Source organism: Pocillopora damicornis, chromosome 7, assembly GCF_964200805.1.
Source record: "Pocillopora damicornis chromosome 7, jaPocDami1.2, whole genome shotgun sequence".
Taxonomy (NCBI): domain Eukaryota; kingdom Metazoa; phylum Cnidaria; class Anthozoa; order Scleractinia; family Pocilloporidae; genus Pocillopora; species Pocillopora damicornis.
In genome coordinates this window covers 5,437,562-5,455,945 of record NC_142676.1, presented here as the reverse complement: position 1 = coordinate 5,455,945, position 18,384 = coordinate 5,437,562, and the positions used below count along the sequence as shown (strand labels likewise).

Genomic DNA, 18,384 nt, shown 5'->3' with positions numbered 1-18,384 from the left:
TTCTCTTAAGAAACGAAACGACCATGCACTTCGGAAAGCAGATGCTCCTTCGCCCTTAAAAAAATCAAATTTGCTCCCTTTAAAATTGAATCTAAAAAAATACGGCCAAACATAATTTCTTTCATATGCTGACAAATAAAAAAACCTGCAAAAGTGAAAGGTGGAAATAAGCTTAGAACTTGATGAGATAAGTTACATTTATTTTTATGAATGACATTTTCAGTACAACTGTCTGGTACTATGCTAATACTTCAAATCGGAACGCGTTTTGACTTAGAGATAAAATTAAAAAATTAAAAGGCGGCAGCCAACTGTATTCCTTTTAATCGTACGAAACTGAGTCAATTTGAAACTTAAAGCGACAAAGTACTTTTTTAACTCTGGCTTTCACTGCATCTCTCACTGATGCAATCTTCCAACAGTAAAGAATTGGATTTAAGGACGAGTTTAAGTAAACTAAAGTCACTGTATATACTTTCATTAGAAAAACTGATGAAGTTGCAGGTTCACCAGGATCCTGTAAAACTTGTGACACTACTCCAGCAACAGCATACGGTAAGTAACACACAACCATTGTCAGCTGCACACATAATGCGCTGGACACTGCGTTTCTGTAGCGTGCCAGGGTGAGCGGAGTCATTTGACGAAACGCGCTGAGTGTCTGGTTCTGATGATGACGAAGAGTACGGAATATCTTGGTGTAAGTAAAAAGAGCGGTTACTAAACAAACTGTTACGACCGTATAGGCGAACCACAAATACGCCCGAAAGTTTATTGAGGACATCACCCCAAAAATAATGGATATGATCCAAAAGGCAGTTAAAACCGCATACACCCGCTTCAAAGTCACCTCTCGGTTATATCTCAAACGCAACAAAAGGGCAAGAAGTCTGTCAACCCCTATTGCAGTTGAAGTCAAAAGGGAGACTTGTGTTAGGATGCTGCCAATAACAAAAATTATGGCAACTAGAAAGCGACAATAAATCCATCGATCTTTCATTATGGAAATCCAGTGAAAGACAACCAGAGGCCCTATTATGACACCAACACAAATATCAGTTGTTGCAAGGCAGCGAAAGAAGAGCTTTGATGGTGGACGAATGGAAGACTCTTTGCGAAGTGCATCGAGAATTACAACGTTTCCAAGAAAGGCCGTAATGGACAGAAAAATGTTGAAAGTTGACAAAAACGTTAACTGAGGTCGTATGTCCTGGATTAGAGTTTGCGATAGAGAACAGTATATGTTTCCCACAGTCGCTTGTTTTCTGTCGAGAGTTTCATTTGCCATTCTTCTCTTGGTATATAGTCACTCGACAATGCACTCGACCAAACTGTGTTTTCAAATTAAACCATATTTATGCACGGCCACTGCATGAACCCCAATTAATCAGCGCACCACACGTGTGCGTTATACAAAATATTTTGTATTTTTGTACACAGATTGCTTGACATTAATTTGCTTGAAGGAGTTAAATGGCGCCGGCCTTCTCTCTCGGCAATTTTTTCATTTGCGAAGTGGTGCGAATAATTACAATCACTCACGATTCACTGCTTCTCTTTATCATCTTTTAAGGAAAAGAAATCCTCTCAGCAACACTTCCACCAAACATGCGGGATCATGTTCCAAGTAACGCAAGTACACCGTGGATAATCCTACACTTCTAACGACGACCCAAAGCGTAAGAGGTGGTGCTGTTCTTTAATCCCTTTTAAGATCAATAACAAATTCAAGTTTCTGATTTTGATCTTAAATTGAAAACTTCCCCTTCCGTTTAGGTAGATCAGTTTTGCAGCAATCAAATGCCGTTTTAACTGTGCCTTATTGAAAAGGTTCTTGTAGGGCTGATCAAGCTCCCCTGGTATAATAGTTTAACGTCTCCTTCGTCTCTTCTTTCTGTTAGATTGACAAAATTACGTGTCCAATTAAAATTGGACAGTGGTAGTGTCCAATTTTGGACACGTAATTTTGCGATGAAAGCAGAACGTGACCATCTACACTAATCTAAAATCTAATTTTTTTCCTTTCAAATGCTTCTTTCAAATCAAAAGTGATATACTTTGCATTAAATTTCCTGAATCATTTAATACATTGACACTTTTTCTCACTGTTTAGGCGGCTTTGAAACAAATTGCACAACTTAGTGATGACGAAAGGCAGTTAGAAATTTCTACCGAAACGACAACCTCAGTTTTTTTTACGAGTAAAAAATCTCTGAAGAGCATTGTACCATTTGACGGTGTTCAACCCAAAGAAGAAATTATGCTTGATTTCCTCAGTTCAGTGTGTTGAGCTTCACAATGCTTTATCTCCAAAACATAGCTTTCTTCTTAACCTGCACCTTAAACAACCTCTTAAGATTTCAAATGACCAAGTGGCTAAGAGAAATGTATAACTTGGAAACGCAGTGCAGACTAAACAACTGGAAATTGATTATTTCTGAAATAGCTCACGAAGAGGAACCAATCAAACACGTCCTCTCGATAAAGTCAAATTTCAGTTTTCAATCTGTGACTGAAAGAAAAGGCTTCCGGCTTTAAGGGAAGAGAAAGAGCAATTTCTTGCTTAAAAACAGATTTACAATGAAGGAAACCCTTGTACATACTAGTAAGTATAAACAATTTATACAAAGCTTGACATGTCCTATTGATCGTGGGATTCGATGAAAATTTATTACAAATAGAAAAGACAAAAAATACATATTTCCCCTCAGGGAAGTTTCTGCCATAACAGATAACGATGCGGTATGTGGTCAAATAAGCCCGGGGCGCTTTTGAAATTCGCTTTTTCGTGGAAATGGGGCGCTAATTCAAAGGGCTATATGCGTCACCAAGTTCCGGTGACCCTCCCAATCGCATTTAATTTCTGAATTTTTTTTCTTTTAGTTTACAGTGAAAAATTACCGTAGTAAACCATCTGCTCTTACTTTTGTGATCATTATTTCTCGCGAGGATATTAGACAACACGTTAAATGATTTGAATAATTATAAAATACGTTAGTCGTTATCACCTGTCGCGATGATATTAGACAACGCATTAAACTACTTGAATAACTTCCAAAGTCGTTGGAGACCATCTCTATCATATATTAATGATTGATTATTCTGGTGGAGAGAAGACACGTACATCAGTTTTGAGCCCGAACGGAGAACTCATTTGCAACTGGCGCTAATTCGAGCATTTAGGGTATTTATTTCATTGTTAAATTTTTGCTATTGCAGAGGCTTCAAAGAATATTGTTACGGGAAGAACATTGGCGCCATCGACATGTCCCATACTAATGATTATCATGTTTGTGAGCGTTGTCATGTGACTGATGATCATAAGGATCTAACGAGAACTTTCGTGTTATTTCCATATGAACTGAGGGTTCGTAGCCAGCTTGCGTATTATTCGCGCAGGTTTTATGATATTCACGGTTATGGCTATTGATTGAAGGCGGTCGTGGATAAGAAGACGACTGAATATCACGAGACTTTGCCCTCGACAATTCAAACACCCGTATCCCCAATTAATTACAGTAATTATACAAATCGAGTCGTCAGGCTAAGGATAGGATGGCGAATGAGAGTGTTTATGGAGGACAAAAGACTATGGAAAATGTTAACTGTTTACTTCTGAAGACTCTTATCAAAGAAGTAGAGCTCCAAATGACGTTTTTGTCAGTTTTTAACATTTTCATGTCCTTTGCTGCAGTCTTGGGTAATGTTGTGATCATCGATGCTCTTTCCAACGATTTCTTTTGTCGTTCATCCTCCAAGTTCTTCTTCCGCTGTCTGGCAACAACAGATATTTGTGTTGGAGTTATTTTAGAGCCTCTCACTGTCTGCTATTGGTTATCCATGGTGAAAGAACGATGGAATCATTGTCACTCCGTGGTAACCGCTATTTTCGTAATCGGCAATATCACAACTACAGTCTCTTTGATGACGGTGACTGCAATTATCATTGACAGACTTCTCGCCTTGCAGTTGGGACTCAGATACAAACATGTCGTAACGTCAAGGCGTATACACATAACTATCGCTGCCTTTTGGATCATTTCGTCAGCCGCTACAGTAATTTCCTTGTTGAATTTCCTCGCATATCTTTGGTATGTTTATGTAGTCATAGCATTATGCTTGGTAACCTCATCAATCGCCTTCGCCAAGATGTTCTGTACTCTTTGCGGGCATCAGAATCAAATACTTAGCTCTGAGCACCAGACAACTTCGTTGAACTTGATACGACTTAAAAAGGAAGTGTCCACCGCTTTCTGGGTGAAGTTGACAATGGTTGTTTGTTATCTTCCTCATGTTATAGTTGGCGTAGTATCGCAAATGTTGCAGGATCCAAGTGATCCCATATCATCGACATTTTTTATTACCAAGGCGTCTGCACTGACTTTATTTTATTTAAATTCGTCATTAAACCCTATTCTTTACTTTTGGAAGATCAAATCCATCAGACATACAGCGAAAACCAGATTTAAAAAATTACTCTTTGTTAGCTCTTGACGAAATATTGATCTCAATCCAAGATGGACAAAAGCGCCACATGTCGTTAGTAACTTCTGAGTCATCGTATTTGAATATTAATACACGCATTGCTAGTCAATATATCAACACGACGCATTTCGTGCCATGTCGAAAGGCTCTAATACTAAATGATGTACGGCATTACTTTGTCAAATAAAGAAACAAAATCGACATCACTCGTTTCATATTCTCTCTCAAGTTTTTGCTCTTCTTTATGAATAGCTGAAGGGCGATAGCTTTTCGCGATAGGGACGCGATTGAAGTGAACGAAGCCAGATGCGTCACGGCGCCCCTACGGCTAAACGTGTCAGAATTTATTTTTCCTATTGAGCGGGATTTCACATGAGAGAAGAGGAAAACCAGCGACGCTGTTAAAAATTGCTTCTCACTATCAAAAAGATATTTTAAAAAATTGAGAACAAAAATGCGTTTTATAAGAAAAAAAGGTTCACGGCCAAAGAAAAAGCTACGAATGAGTAGTTTCGTCAGATCAGAAATAAGTGTTTTCAGGTAAAACACTGAATCAAACAAATTTAAATTTAGCGAGACAGCTCACTCTTAAGATGAAATAATCAACCTAGAATAAAATAATTACCTCGACTTTTAATACATTTGCTCATTTCGAAATTTCTCGTTTAATCTGCATTCAAATTGCCCTCTAGTGTTTCGGCGCTTCTCTTAGGAAGTCCTACATGTATTACATTTGCGTATTCACAAACTACGCATGTCCCAACGAAGATAAAAACGGTTTAACTGTGGCGATCTTTCCAGAAATGCTGAAGCTATTATCGAATTATTTCTGTCGCTCATAACACTTTTCCGTGCCATTTTCGTCACCTTTTACAGTTAATTTTTCCTGTAAAAGATTGACAGTTAAACAAGGCTTCAAAGACGACAAATTTGAAGACAGAAGCCTAATATTTAATTTCTACCCTTTACTAAGAGCAGATGGTTGTACGTGCGTCTTATTTGTAGCATTTTCTAAACAATTAGTGTTGAAATATTGAATATGCGAGTGGCTTCGGATCAGTTTCATGAAAATTAGTGGATTTTGTTGTGCTTACGGACGCTGACAAAGACGAGGAAATGCATCCCATTTTGGACGGCTTTATTTTTCAATAGTGTAGGATACAAGTTAGATATGATAACAGATGGTTAAGAGTGGGACTGCAGTCGTTCCCATCATTTCTTTTCCGTTGCTTGAAGCGGAATTACTTTGAAGCGCTTTTCGAATAACAAAGCTATCTCTTCATCGAATTATTTCCATGGAAGTTCCAATTTATTTTCAGCCCTCAAAGCACTTCCTTAATGGCCTGACGTATGACAAAACGACTCAGATATGGACCGAACATCATACAATTGCTGTTGAATAAATTGATATTCATTTTTTTTTAAAGGAACAAGACTGTTTTTTATTCTTTCCGGTCGGTGTTTATCTTTTAAAAGCGACCAGACTGGCTGCAAATTTCGATCGAGAAAAATTTTTCTAAAACTTATCGCTTGATTGTTTTTCAGTTTGACATTTGTCTGTTTTTTTTTTTTTTTTTTTTTTTTTTTTTTTGCTTTCTTTTCTTTCTGATGGACCACTCTAAAGGAGTTCGTTCTTTACCCAGATGGGAGTGTGAAGCAAAGCGAAGAGGAAAAAAAAAACAGCTACACGCCCCGTATATTCACTTTGTAATATATCGTTAACACATTCTTTTCACTATTACGCCTTTATCAAAAATTAACGTTGAGGTCCTACGAACTGGTTACCCCTTCAATGCCGAATTTTGTCCTGTTTTCATAAGCATGAGGAGTCATGAAGAATGCATGGGGTGCTAGTTCCTAGCACATTTTCATAGGAATTCATCGAGTATGCTTCGCAGTTTGATACTGCGCGTACCAATTTGCACCTCGGAGGGTAGAGAGCTGCTACAAGAGGAAAGAGTCCTGCTCTACAACAGTACACAACACAGCAACGCAATATATAACTCCAGTAGAACTCAAACTTTAGGTCATCCAATCCCGGTAGGGTCTAACACGCCGGCCACCATGCCAACACGTTTCACGCATCATTTTAATAGCAAGGGCGGTTAAAGAAAAGAAGGGATAAGCTATTTGCAAAACACATCTTCTAAAAAAAATTTTTCAAGGGGAGAGTAATTGGTAAATTAGCGAACTTAGACTGTTTTACAAAAAAAAGACCGACAAATTTTGACATCCAACAAACAAACACTCTTTCCCTCTTCTGGTCGCTATCATTCCACTGATATTGTAACTTTCTGACTTTGAATAGTAGCACGTTTTGAGTGGCTCTGAGCGTATGAACATTCGTACTATGACTTCAGTTTCTTGTTCCAAGCAAAACATTATTCTAGGAATTTATGTATCCAAGCAAAACAATATTCTAGGAATTTAAGTATCCAAGCAAAACGATATTCAAGGAATTTATGTATTCAAGCAAAACGATATTCATGAAATTTATGTATCCAAGCAAAAGGATATTTAAGGAATTTATGTATCTAAGAATCTTTGATGATGTAATCCTAAGGCAGATATAAGAAATGAGAAATGATGATTGAGAATCTGAATTAGCCCCATTTATATAAGGAAAAAATTTAATTTATGCTCACATTAAAATGTCAAACAATCAGTTAAAAAAAGAGAGGCATCTCTGAATCTAATGGAAAGCCGAATCCTTCATCTGTTGATTTTGAGTTGCGACTCTGTCAAGATATTAATTACATCCGGGAAGTGACTGAAATACCACAGATGTTCACCGTCAGATATCGGCCATAGTTTATCATAAACTTAGGTACGATTTGCACCGTTATTTTACCTTTGCTATAATTAATACTGATAATTCTTCCCCAGTAACTAAAAGATGGTAAGTTTTTGGTGCGAGCTACCGTCCGTTATCTGAACACTTCCTCTTATAGTAAGTACATTTTTTTCCGCAGAGAAACAAATTAGTTGTTGATTACAATGAGCTGCCGAAAGGTTGTTGATATTAGCTGAAATGAGAATTATACATAAAGCAAACAGTACTGATAGATTTGCATTTTTCTCCCTCGATATTTGTAGTTACTTGTCTAGTACACTTGAGTTCAATTCTAACAGCTTTTTAGGAGGCTCCCTTTGGCTGACAAAACAAAGCATAGAGGAAGCCGAGGCCAAACCGTTATGGAACATCTGTTAACAAGTTTCACTGCTGGAGACCACGGTAGCTGTTGATGGAAAGTTTCATCTACTTTTGCCTTTCCAACCGAAATGGTAAACATTACAGTAGATGGGAAGAAAGACGCATTTGGGGGATTTTGCTCAGCTGAGCGTTTACCAAATGGAATGCAAAACCAGCTGAAATCCCTGACAACTTTCACCTCATTTTTATCCCTGACTGCAATTCTAGGTAATTCTTTGATCCTGGCTGCCTTACGCAAGGAATCGTCTATTCATCCGCCATCAAAGCTATTACTCGGCACCCTAGCAGTAACTGATCTCTTTGTTGGGCTCATATCAGAACCTTTGTTTGCTGTGCATTTGCTATCTGTGGCAAGCGAACGATGGACTGCTTGCGAATTGTCGTACTCCATGGCCTTTATAGCAGGTTACATACTGGGCTCTGTGTCTTTGTTAACACTGACTGCAATAAGCGTGGATAGGCTTCTCGCCCTCACATTGGGGCTGAGATACAGACAAGTTGTAACTATTAAGCGAACATCCTTGATAATAGCCGTCTTTTGGATCGTTTCAATCGTGGCGGCAACAATTTCCCTTCAAAACTACTTCATAACCCTGTGGTATAGCTACATCGGAACGTTGTTATGTTTAGTGACCTTAGTCTTATCCTATACAAAAATTTTTAAAACGCTCTGTCAACAGCGGGCACGAGTAGAAGAATCCCTTGCTCAGCAGCCAAGGTGGATGACTCCGCGGCACATGGTCCATATAGCGCGACAACGGGAGGCGGTCTCTAGTGCATTGTGGGTTCAGCTGACTTTGGTAGCTTGTTATTTGCCATTTGTTGTTGATGGCGTAGTGAGTAGAGCCATGCCTCTTCAAGATGTACTATCCCGCTCTTATTATTTTGCCAAAATGAGCACTATTACCGTGGTTTATTCAAACTCATCATTAAACCCTTTTCTTTATTGCTGGAAGATCAGGGATGTGAGACGAGCAGTCAAAGATATAATCAAGAAATTTATTCGCTGTTGACAGAACTAAGTCCAAACGAATTATTCTTTACTTCGGAAAGATGACAGATGTGAGACAAGCAGTCAAAGATACAACCTAGAAAATTATGAGCGTATGGTACGTCCTTGTTACATCATAACATCTGATATTCTTTCTCGGCCTGTTAATTAAAATTTTTATTACCATCATTTTCCAAGCAATTTTTAACATTTAAGTTACTGTTTTCAGTATTCTCAATAAGTCCTTCCAGTCGCAAACATTTGATTTCGCCCCTCAGGCCTCGCTTTTAAGTTGCAATACAGTAAATTAAGATGAGGAAGTAGTTACAAAGTATTTAGACCGAACGAATAATTAGGAGAATACAACACGGAGGCGGCAAAGATTCGAGGAAAATATGACATAAACGTGACTTGGGATGAATTTTCAGTAGACGACGTAATTACGCCCGTCAACCCAGTAATTCCTTCTGCTTTCTACTTGTTTTCCTTACTGATTGAATTCTTAGTTGAGAAAATTTCAAAATTTAGCAAAATAAAAAAGAATTAAGGAAGTGAGATAACAATGGAAAGGCATGAAACAACATTAGTGGTGGTAAGTGCGAATCAAACACTAGAAGCTATAAAATAAAGCTCTTCCAACAGATTTAAAAGAAGTTTCCCGTTGTGATAAAATAAAAAACAAACCATACCTTGTTTACAATTAAAAATCAATCACTCGAAATTTTCTAATTTTCCTTCAAGACAATTTCCAACAGAATCCTGTGATTTATTTTGACTGCTCTTTGTCGAAAATGTTTAAATCATTTGTGTCGAGCACCTATCTCTTTAGAGATCACGTCCGAAACCCACACTCAATTTAAGCTGATGAATTCAAATTTTTCATACTCATTCATTTCATTATATTGATGTTTAGCGGATGTTCCGCTGCAACATTCATGGAATAAAAAGATGTTTGATAGTTATACGAATTTAATAGTTTCATTTCGCATTTTGAGACATTTCGTATGAAATAGTAATAGCAACTCTTCGAATCAATCTTTGAGTTAGATGTCATTTTTAGATCATGTTTCTTTTCATCGCCCAAAGGAACATCTGCTCGTCTGGTGTTTTGCTTTTCTCAGTGTTTTCGTGGTCCGTGGAATTTTTTCATCAAAGGTTGAGGCAGGAAGCGGGACGTTACAATTGCACAGTGCCTGTTCTTTTTCTCGCACTCAGTAATGCCATGTTTCTATTTGGTTTCTAGGCTCTTACGTTACGTTGTTTTTCAGTTCCCTGACCAATCATATTTTACCAGGTATAGAATGGAATCGATGGGGGAGTATACTTTTATAAAAGCCGTTATGCTAGAGAAACTTAAACTCTTAAGCGAATAATCTTTAATCAGTGAATAATCGAGATGGACTTAAGTCAACTGAACGACTGCTGTGCTCAGCAGAATTGCCTTTTCAGTTGAACCATCACTTCACTTGCCTTTCAGTGTCTAGCATCGTTTTATCCATAACTTCATTTATGGGAAATAATTTGATGTTAGCGGCCGCCTAAAAATTTTACTGCGTTGTTTGGCTGTCAGTGATCTTGGTATTGGTCTTGTTACGGGACCTCTCTATTCGGTATATCTTAATTCTGCCCTGGCCAAACGATGGAATGTGTGTCGCTTTGCATTTGCTTCAGGTACTCTGGCAGGCTTTCTCTTTTCTTAAGTGTCTTTGACGACACTTACCAAAATTAGTGTAGAAAGCCTACTTGCATTAAAACTAGCTAGGCTTCCGATATAAACAAGTTGTCACTTTGAAGCATGCTTACATTGCTGTTGGTGTTATTTGGATCGTGTCTATCTTCTCCACAGCTGTCTCCTTCCTTAAATACTTTATAACCCTGATAATTGCATACACAGTCATATCTTTATACTTAGTAATCCTCTGCATATTGCCACATAAACATTTATCTGACTCTTCGTGAGCATCGGTCTCAAGCGCATTGTATTCGCGTTCTGCAACAAAGCCCAGCCGTTCCACTGAACATAGCCACATACAGGAAAACCTTGTCGGGTGGTGTATGGCTAAAGCAGGCAGTTGTAATTTTCTGTCTTCCAAATACTGATAACTTTGTTTTTCGAAAGTTTCAACATTTATCATTTTTAATGGATATTGCGACAGAAATGTTTCGCTCTTCGATATCGCCGCTGCTCATCCCTACGTCATACAGGACGATCGTTATGCGTAGAACGCTTGATTCGTCATTTATTACGCCCAAAATGTGAATAAGGGCAAAACTGCATGCGAATCCCGGTATGGCTGAAGTGGCATTAAACGAATTGATTCGCCGCTGATTGCGACGAATTTGAAAACAATTTTTCCGGAGAAATTGGAAAGGAATTTTTTTCCTTGTCGAAGCGATCACACTAAGCAATAAATGCGAAGGTCGTAATGGTTTTTTTTCCTTTACACAGTCATTTCGTCTACGTCCTTTATTTTGAAACGTCATACTGATGATATCGAGGCAAGTGATTAACTGAACAAGCCGCTTGTTAAGTTGGACAATTTTTGAGTTCTACAAGTTCTCATTTTCAATGTGAGATTAGGAGCAAATCCTTCTTTGAGAAAATGAGTTGTATTTGCATGGGAATAACAACTTAAATAGACTCTCATTCGTTTCAATATAAAGTCTGCGCATCTCAGGAATGCTATTAAGCTTTTCCGTTTCTTTTAATTTCCTTTTAAGCTAGAGTTAACGGACATATTGGCCACCGCCAACATGTGATCGTAAAAAAACAGATATCGCTATTTGCATGCAAAATAAACCGGGTTTTTGACGCTATTTTTAGCATAACATAATCCATCTTCACTTACCGTCCTCGTCAGTGATTGCAATAGTCGGTTCGCTCTTGATTCCTTCTCCTTTGATGGTGAACGCCGACACCTGGATTGTGTAGTTTGTATACTTCTCTAATCCTAAGAGGCTGAAAGTTCGCGTTGGAACCAATATTGTTATGTTCCGTAAAATAACTGCACTGTGATTAGTTCTCCACATAATTAGCCTGTATCCTCGGATGATACCCAATTGATCAGGGAAGGAGACCTCGCCCCAGTCCACACGAAGGCTTGTCGAGCTTGTGTTTATAGCAACAATGTTACTTGGAGGAGCCCTGGGAACTGAAAAAAAAATTAAGCCAATCAGCCAGAGAGATAAGAAATATATACCTGCCCGATGGTTGTTCCATCGACTTTCTTTCAAACAAACAACTAGCGAGTTTCATTCATTTGAATACTAAAGCTTACCAGGGAGCTGCGCCTCAAAGAGTTAAAGATGCTTGTTTTGACGCCGATGCAAAGCATTAGAATTAATTACTCACCGTGTTCGTCTGTTCTTTTGAGTATGAAAGGGCTCTTGGCACCTTCGCCAATCCTGGTAAAGGCGGTAACAGTAATGTTATAATCTCTGTACTCCTCTAAGCCTGTTAATGTCGTTTGGCGGGCCAGGGGATCACGAACTGTTTTAAAATTCCAAAGTGCATGGCTGTCGTTTATATTCAAATAATGCACGTGAAATCCAAGGAGAACACCAAGCACCAGCCGTACATTTGGGTCAAATTCCCATTCGATCAGAAGACTCCAAGCGCTCGTGTTCCTTCCACGTACTTCGAAAGGAGCTCCGATAGGAACTGGAAATGAGTTCGTTCAAAGATAGCTATTTTACAAACTGTGATAAATAACATTCGAAGCATTTTTTATACAAATAATCTCCCTCTGATTATAAAAATTCTGAAATAGCATGAAAGCTAAACATCAACTTTGAGAATTGTTTCTGTTTTCATTTTCCACTTATATACAATCAAGCAGGCGATACACCCCAAAGTATGACTGATGAATAAATCTTTATAATTAGTGAGAGGAGTAAAAAAAGTAAAGATCGTGGCAGGATGAAGCTATTGTAAACTGCTTTGGACTTCTTTGGACTGCTTTGCAAACCCATAAAAATTGAAATATTTATATTTACATTGGAAAGACTATGGGCGAGGCTCTTGAAATTAAAAAATGCAATGAAGCGAACTACTCGATCTTAGATAGGACGAACACTAATAATAGAGTAACACCTCAAGTTAACGAACCTTAGCAGCCTATTGTATAAATTTAACTAGCCTTAGTTTGCATCACTTTATACTGATGAAGCCCTAACCGGCGAAACGTTTACTACCAAAGTATATAATATTTGTGCCTTTCGAGGTCTATATATTTTTTCTCATATACATAGATAAATATATATTTGTGCACTGGCCAGTTACAAAATCTAGCATTTCCTTTTCCCACGGATTGAGGACGTCGAAGATAACCTGAGCGTCTTTAGTTACCGTTATGATTCATACTTACTGTCCTCTTCTGTCATGGCGGGTACATCTTTACTCAGTGGTCCATCTCCTTTTATAGTGAAAGCCAACATCGAAACGCTATAGCCGTAGAACTTCATTAGAGAGGAAAAGTCAAAATGGTGTCGGTCAGGAGCTGCAGTTTCATTACGTAAAAACTCTCCAGTGTTGTTGTCCTTCAAGAACAGCCGATAGCCTCGAATGATGCCGTGACGACAACATTCAGGAACTTGGTTCCAGACTGTTCTCAAACTGGTCGAGCTCATGTTGAACAGCTGAAGATCTGTTGGAGCCTCGGTTGGAACTGGGAGGGAATGAAGTTCATAACCTTAACCCTTTAACCCCTTAGAGTGACTGGCATCTAATTTCTCCTTACCATTTTAACCTGAATTAAACATTAAGGTCAGGAAAATAAAGGAACTGATCACCAACGAAAGAAGCTCTTGATTGTTAGACAAATTCTCCTTGTCGGCATCTTATCAAATGTTTAGAGAACAGTATGGAGAATATGCATACTGATGTTAGAGTGTAAAGGGTTTCGTTCATAACGTAAGAAAACTGCGCAACACGTCACTGGGAGAATCTTCGATCCAGAACCCATGAGTGACCAGGACAGAATTTCTCCCTACAATATCCATACAATTTCAAACAGACAAGTGATGAGAATAAAGATAAAAATCAATTAGGGGGTTATTAGTTGATCCAAACAAATTAAGAAAGCTTATTGAGCTGAAAATTGGTTGTTGAAGTGAATGATATCGCGTTTTACATTCACAATTTTAAAAAAACCATACAGTGAAATCATCAATTTATGCGATATTGAGAACATGGGCTACCAATACAAATACGTTTTTATTTCTCATGGTCAGAAATTAAGTACTGTCTTTTGATACTCTCCAGTAGAGCTTACAGAAAAACCAATATTCTAGATAACAGTGAAATGTTATTTCAATCAATGCAAAGGACGCATTTTGATATTATTATCAACTTTCAGAACAGCATTTGAAAGGAAAGCTATTGTTGAAATTCAAGGATTTTTTCTCCTGATGAGATGGTCGTTCGAATCCATAACTGTCAAAAATGAACGCGTCCGAGGCTTATTTTGAGACTACATCATGCTAAGAAATGATAAACCTGAGGCGTTGCCCTCTGGGAGACAATACCGTTACAGCTGTTTTGAGTCTATTGTAAGTGTCAAGGCATCTGATCAGTCGTGTCGATGATTTCATTATGAATCTCGCTTGTCTCTTAGAGAGTTGAGAACAGAATAAATCTACGCTCCGTGATTTTAAAAGTAAGGAGAATTCGCTCAATAGGGTTGTGTACACCCAGTCCCTTTTCGGATTTCCCTATACTGGAAAGGTCTTAAGATAACTTCTTTAATTAGCGTAAGAGGAATGACTCGTGGGATAGGTAAGGGGGTGATACAACACCACAGCTTGGAAATAATTTATTTGCATCACGTCCGAACGTAAGTTATAAGTGTTGCAAGTGTCAGCGACATGCACGCCGGATATCGAAATAGCCGATGAAGTTTTCACATCAGTATTCATGTAACTATCTAAAACCATTTAAAAATTAAACTTCCTTCCAGTATCTACTTTCATATCAAACAATAAAAACTCACCGTCCTCGTCTGTTGATGCGGTAACCTCCCCATCTGGCCCCTCCCCAAAGAGGGAATATGCGCGAACACGAGCACTGTAGGTCGTAAACTTTTTCAAACCTGTGAAATTTGAGGTGTTTGTGCTGAGGAGCACTGTATAATTTCCTACTATTGCATCAGAGTGTCCACTTTCCTCCAAAAACACGCGATATCCCCTCACCTCGCCATGATGAAAGTGGTCTGGAACTTTACCCCAGGTGACACGGAGGCTTGTGGAACTTGTATTAAAAATATAGATGGGTACAGGATGGTGACCGGGTGCTTGAATGTATAAAAATAGAAAAGAAAAACACTATGAAGAAGAAGACCTGAAAGTTCAGAAAATAGAGGAAGTCGTGATGAAAGTGGAAAGTGCGAATGTGAATCTATCCCGATTGATTTTGTAAACAGTTTTGAGACCTACGTAGTTATAGTCATTCAATTTCACAAATTCATGATGAAATAGATGAAATAGATTAAATAAATGAACAGTTGGACTGAGGACCGGACTGAAGGAAAGAAGATTATACCAGAGTACTTTAATTAGCCATTACTCAAAAAGAGATCTTGCTCATAGGCTGAAAACACAATAAGATCCGTTTGTCCAGTAGTATCTTCGCTTATTGCCACTCGGTAATCGATACCCGAGATCACTATTTTAGGCATTATAATCTCTTAACACTTGAAGTTTGATACTTAGTCAATTATTGATTTCTTCCAATGCAATTGCAACCAAAGTATGGTTCGAGAATTGACTGATAAATGTAAGTCGAGTTAAAAGTAGGAAAAACAAAATGTATGGATGTTTACTGAAGGACAGACAGACGAAAGAATTAATGTATGTATGTATGGATGGATAAATAGATGCAGGGAGGGAGAGAAAGAGTTGTATGACACTAACCTGTACCCAAAGTACGCATATACACATGTTCGCTGATCACTCCGTGACCCTTGCTCGTTTTCCCAGCCACTGAAATCTTATAAAACCTGTAAATCTCTAATCCAGTTATTTCAGCTTCTCGAATGTTAATTCCATTTACTTCCAGTCGTTGTAACGGCGCAGAGCTGCTGTTAGCAAGTTGGTAAAATATTCTAAATCCCCTTAAAATGCCAAGAACGTCTCGCACTTTGTCTTCAAAATACCACGACAATCTTATACTTGTTGTTTCTGGATCAGAAGGGACAACATTGGTTGGAGCAACTATTGGCACTACAAAAACAAAAAAAGAATTATGAGCTTTCATCTATCGTTATTCATATAATAGCATAACGCCTATGGCGCTCGTCGAAGGCTTGCTCTTCCAATCCACGATAGCCTTCACCTTAATTATTTTTTACTGAACTTCATTCTTTTGGGGGGCAGGACAATGTTTTCATTGATGTTTCTTTTTGGGGGGATGCAATGCGAGAGACTGGTAAGATAGCCTCGATAAAAGTTAACCTAAACCTTATACTCATATAGCCATGTAAACATTTATTATGAGCTTCGTGACCCATGTATTCTCCAACATCAACTATTACAACCTTGCTCTCTTAGACAATTTAAAACCAGAGAAATCGAGGTCCGTCCCCTTTCAACAGTCACCATACCTTAGCATTCAGTTTCCCTCTGATTATTTTAAGAAATAAATTATATGATTTTGCACAAACCCCATTCATCTGTCATGCCAGTGACTTCGACGCTAGATGGTCCGACTCCCAAGGTTGTAAAAGCCTTAATGCGGACTCCGTATTCCCAGTAGATCTCCAAACTGGTGAAATCCAGTCTTCGCTCCTGTTCCGCCAGAACACTTACATTGTGCATTATATCTGAGCTCCCACTCTGCACATCTCGTAAGTGAACCTCGTATGACACGACAGGTCCGTGCACATGACATACATGCACAGTATTCCACGTGATTTTCACGCTGTGATTACTTGTTGCAGTGATACGAATGTGTCGGGGGCCACGGGCAGGAACTGTGAGTGTTGAAGAGAATATACATAACAATCATTATAACTAGAATGGTATGTATCATCGGAAACAAATACAATCAAACCCTTATTTTTTCGCTTTTTGTTGTTGTTGGTTATTATTGTTGTTTTTATTTACTTTGAACAGCTTAACAACGAATGGAAAATAATACCTGAGTCATTAGTCTTTACTCGAACTTCAGAGGCGGCCCCATGTCCTGGGCTTGTTACTCCGCTGATTTTAACAATATAAACCACCCAAGCCTGTAAACCAGTGACTGTGAATGAAGACACGTTTAACCCCACGTTCTGTGGAGGCACATGATAATCCTTGCATGGGTTTCCCTGCCCGTGCACGCGGAACCCCCTTGGAATTCCGTGCCAGTCCTCTTTTGGGATGCTGCTTTTATTCCATCGCACAAATACACTTGTCATGTTGATATTATAAGCTTCCAGGATGACGGGACCACTGGCTGGCACTATAAGGGACCAAGGTTTGTATGGTTATGGAAAGTAGTGAATCTAAAGGAAAGACTCTGATTGGTGGGAAGTATAAAGAAGTCATGAAGGAGACTATATGTTTCAAACGTAAACATCACTTCCTAAAAGAAAACTTTTGTCGATTGTATTTTTTGGTTGTGGAATAAAGAAGGTTGAATTTATTTATCCTGGTGTGTGATCATAAAACACATTTATATTAAAGGTAACCTGCGAAAGACAAAGACTGAATTTAAGCTTAGTGAAAATACCGCCAGTCACCCAGATTATGGTAAACAGTAACATCTCAAATTGTACGCTTTACGTTCGTTGAGGGCCTCCATGGGATACTGGCTTTTACGGCCAACGGTTAAACTTTTTGCCATTTTACGATTTACCCAAAATGACACAAAATGACTCGCTGAAGATGGAAAAATTTTAAAGGTCAACTTTTTTACGACTTGTGGTTGAAATTTGTCAATTTTTAATCCTAAAGGCTGTACTTTTTGGCCGTTTTACGGCTAACGGTTAACCCCATTGAGACCCTCTTAGTTCGAGGGTGACCGTCTTTTGAAATAATAAGACCGCTCTATACGGTTTCATTGCTGATCTTCAGTTTGGACTTTATCACGCCTTTGATGCGTTACTTCTTCAAATGTGTTTCACGTCACAAAATCAGCCTTTGCTCACTGTTCTTTATGGTTCAGTCGTTTTAAAACTCTTATGTGCACCCTCAGCGGCGTTTGTAGTACACCCCCCTCCCCTCTCCCCCCTCCCCACACTATGTTTATCCACCTTCTTCCGCTGTTTCGAGAATAGTGATTGGTCCTAACAAACCAGCGGCTTGAAAGGAATACGGCGTAACCCGAACTGAATAGTTTGTATAGGGCTTCAAGCCAGAAATTTTGTAATAGTGAGGCCAGCCTCCACGAACATCATGTGGCTTCCACGAGTCGTTGCTGTCTGTTTTCTTGTGCAGCACAGTATATCCCATTAGATGCTTATGATGATTCAGTTTTTCCACGGCGTTGAAAGAGATTCCCAAATGCCTTGAACCAATGTCACTACTGTTTGCGACGATGTTAAGTCCCTCACAAAAAACTGTTGGATACAAGAATGCGTCAACGTTTACAAATTAAGCTTATAAATTATATTTCTCACCCAGAAAAGAAACTAGGGCTAAAGGTGTGTGCTTTTGTCGGTCAAGTGCTTCTTTAGCCGCCAGATGAAGAGGGAACATTTACGTTGAAATTGGG

At 38.6% G+C, this 18,384-nt stretch overlaps 3 protein-coding genes across 3 annotated transcripts in view; 1 reads left to right on the top strand and 2 right to left on the bottom strand.

Annotated features, from left to right (window-relative positions):
- The window catches only part of LOC113671231 (protein sidekick), a 40,462-nt gene that overhangs the window by 16,484 nt on the left and 5,594 nt on the right, over positions 1 to 18,384 (bottom strand). Inside the window, exons 8-15 of the mRNA XM_089212596.1 lie at positions 17,924 to 18,229; positions 16,825 to 17,130; positions 16,349 to 16,657; positions 15,600 to 15,908; positions 14,681 to 14,980; positions 13,058 to 13,357; positions 12,043 to 12,351; positions 11,540 to 11,842 (exon numbers count right to left, since the gene is read on the bottom strand). Of these exons, the coding sequence (XP_089068722.1) occupies positions 11,540 to 11,842; positions 12,043 to 12,351; positions 13,058 to 13,357; positions 14,681 to 14,980; positions 15,600 to 15,908; positions 16,349 to 16,657; positions 16,825 to 17,130; positions 17,924 to 18,229 (2,442 nt within the window). The remainder of the gene's footprint in view (positions 1 to 11,539; positions 11,843 to 12,042; positions 12,352 to 13,057; positions 13,358 to 14,680; positions 14,981 to 15,599; positions 15,909 to 16,348; positions 16,658 to 16,824; positions 17,131 to 17,923; positions 18,230 to 18,384) is intronic.
- On the bottom strand, positions 184 to 1,288 carry LOC113671234 (adenosine receptor A3-like). Its single transcript, XM_027187436.2, has one exon. The coding sequence runs from the start codon at positions 1,286 to 1,288 to the stop codon at positions 323 to 325; it is 966 nt and encodes a 321-aa protein (XP_027043237.2). The 3' UTR covers positions 184 to 322.
- Positions 5,532 to 9,343, top strand: LOC149042235 (melanocyte-stimulating hormone receptor-like). Its single transcript, XM_089212598.1, has one exon. It carries the CDS (start codon positions 7,768 to 7,770, stop codon positions 8,710 to 8,712), a length of 945 nt encoding a protein of 314 aa, XP_089068724.1. The 5' UTR covers positions 5,532 to 7,767; the 3' UTR covers positions 8,713 to 9,343.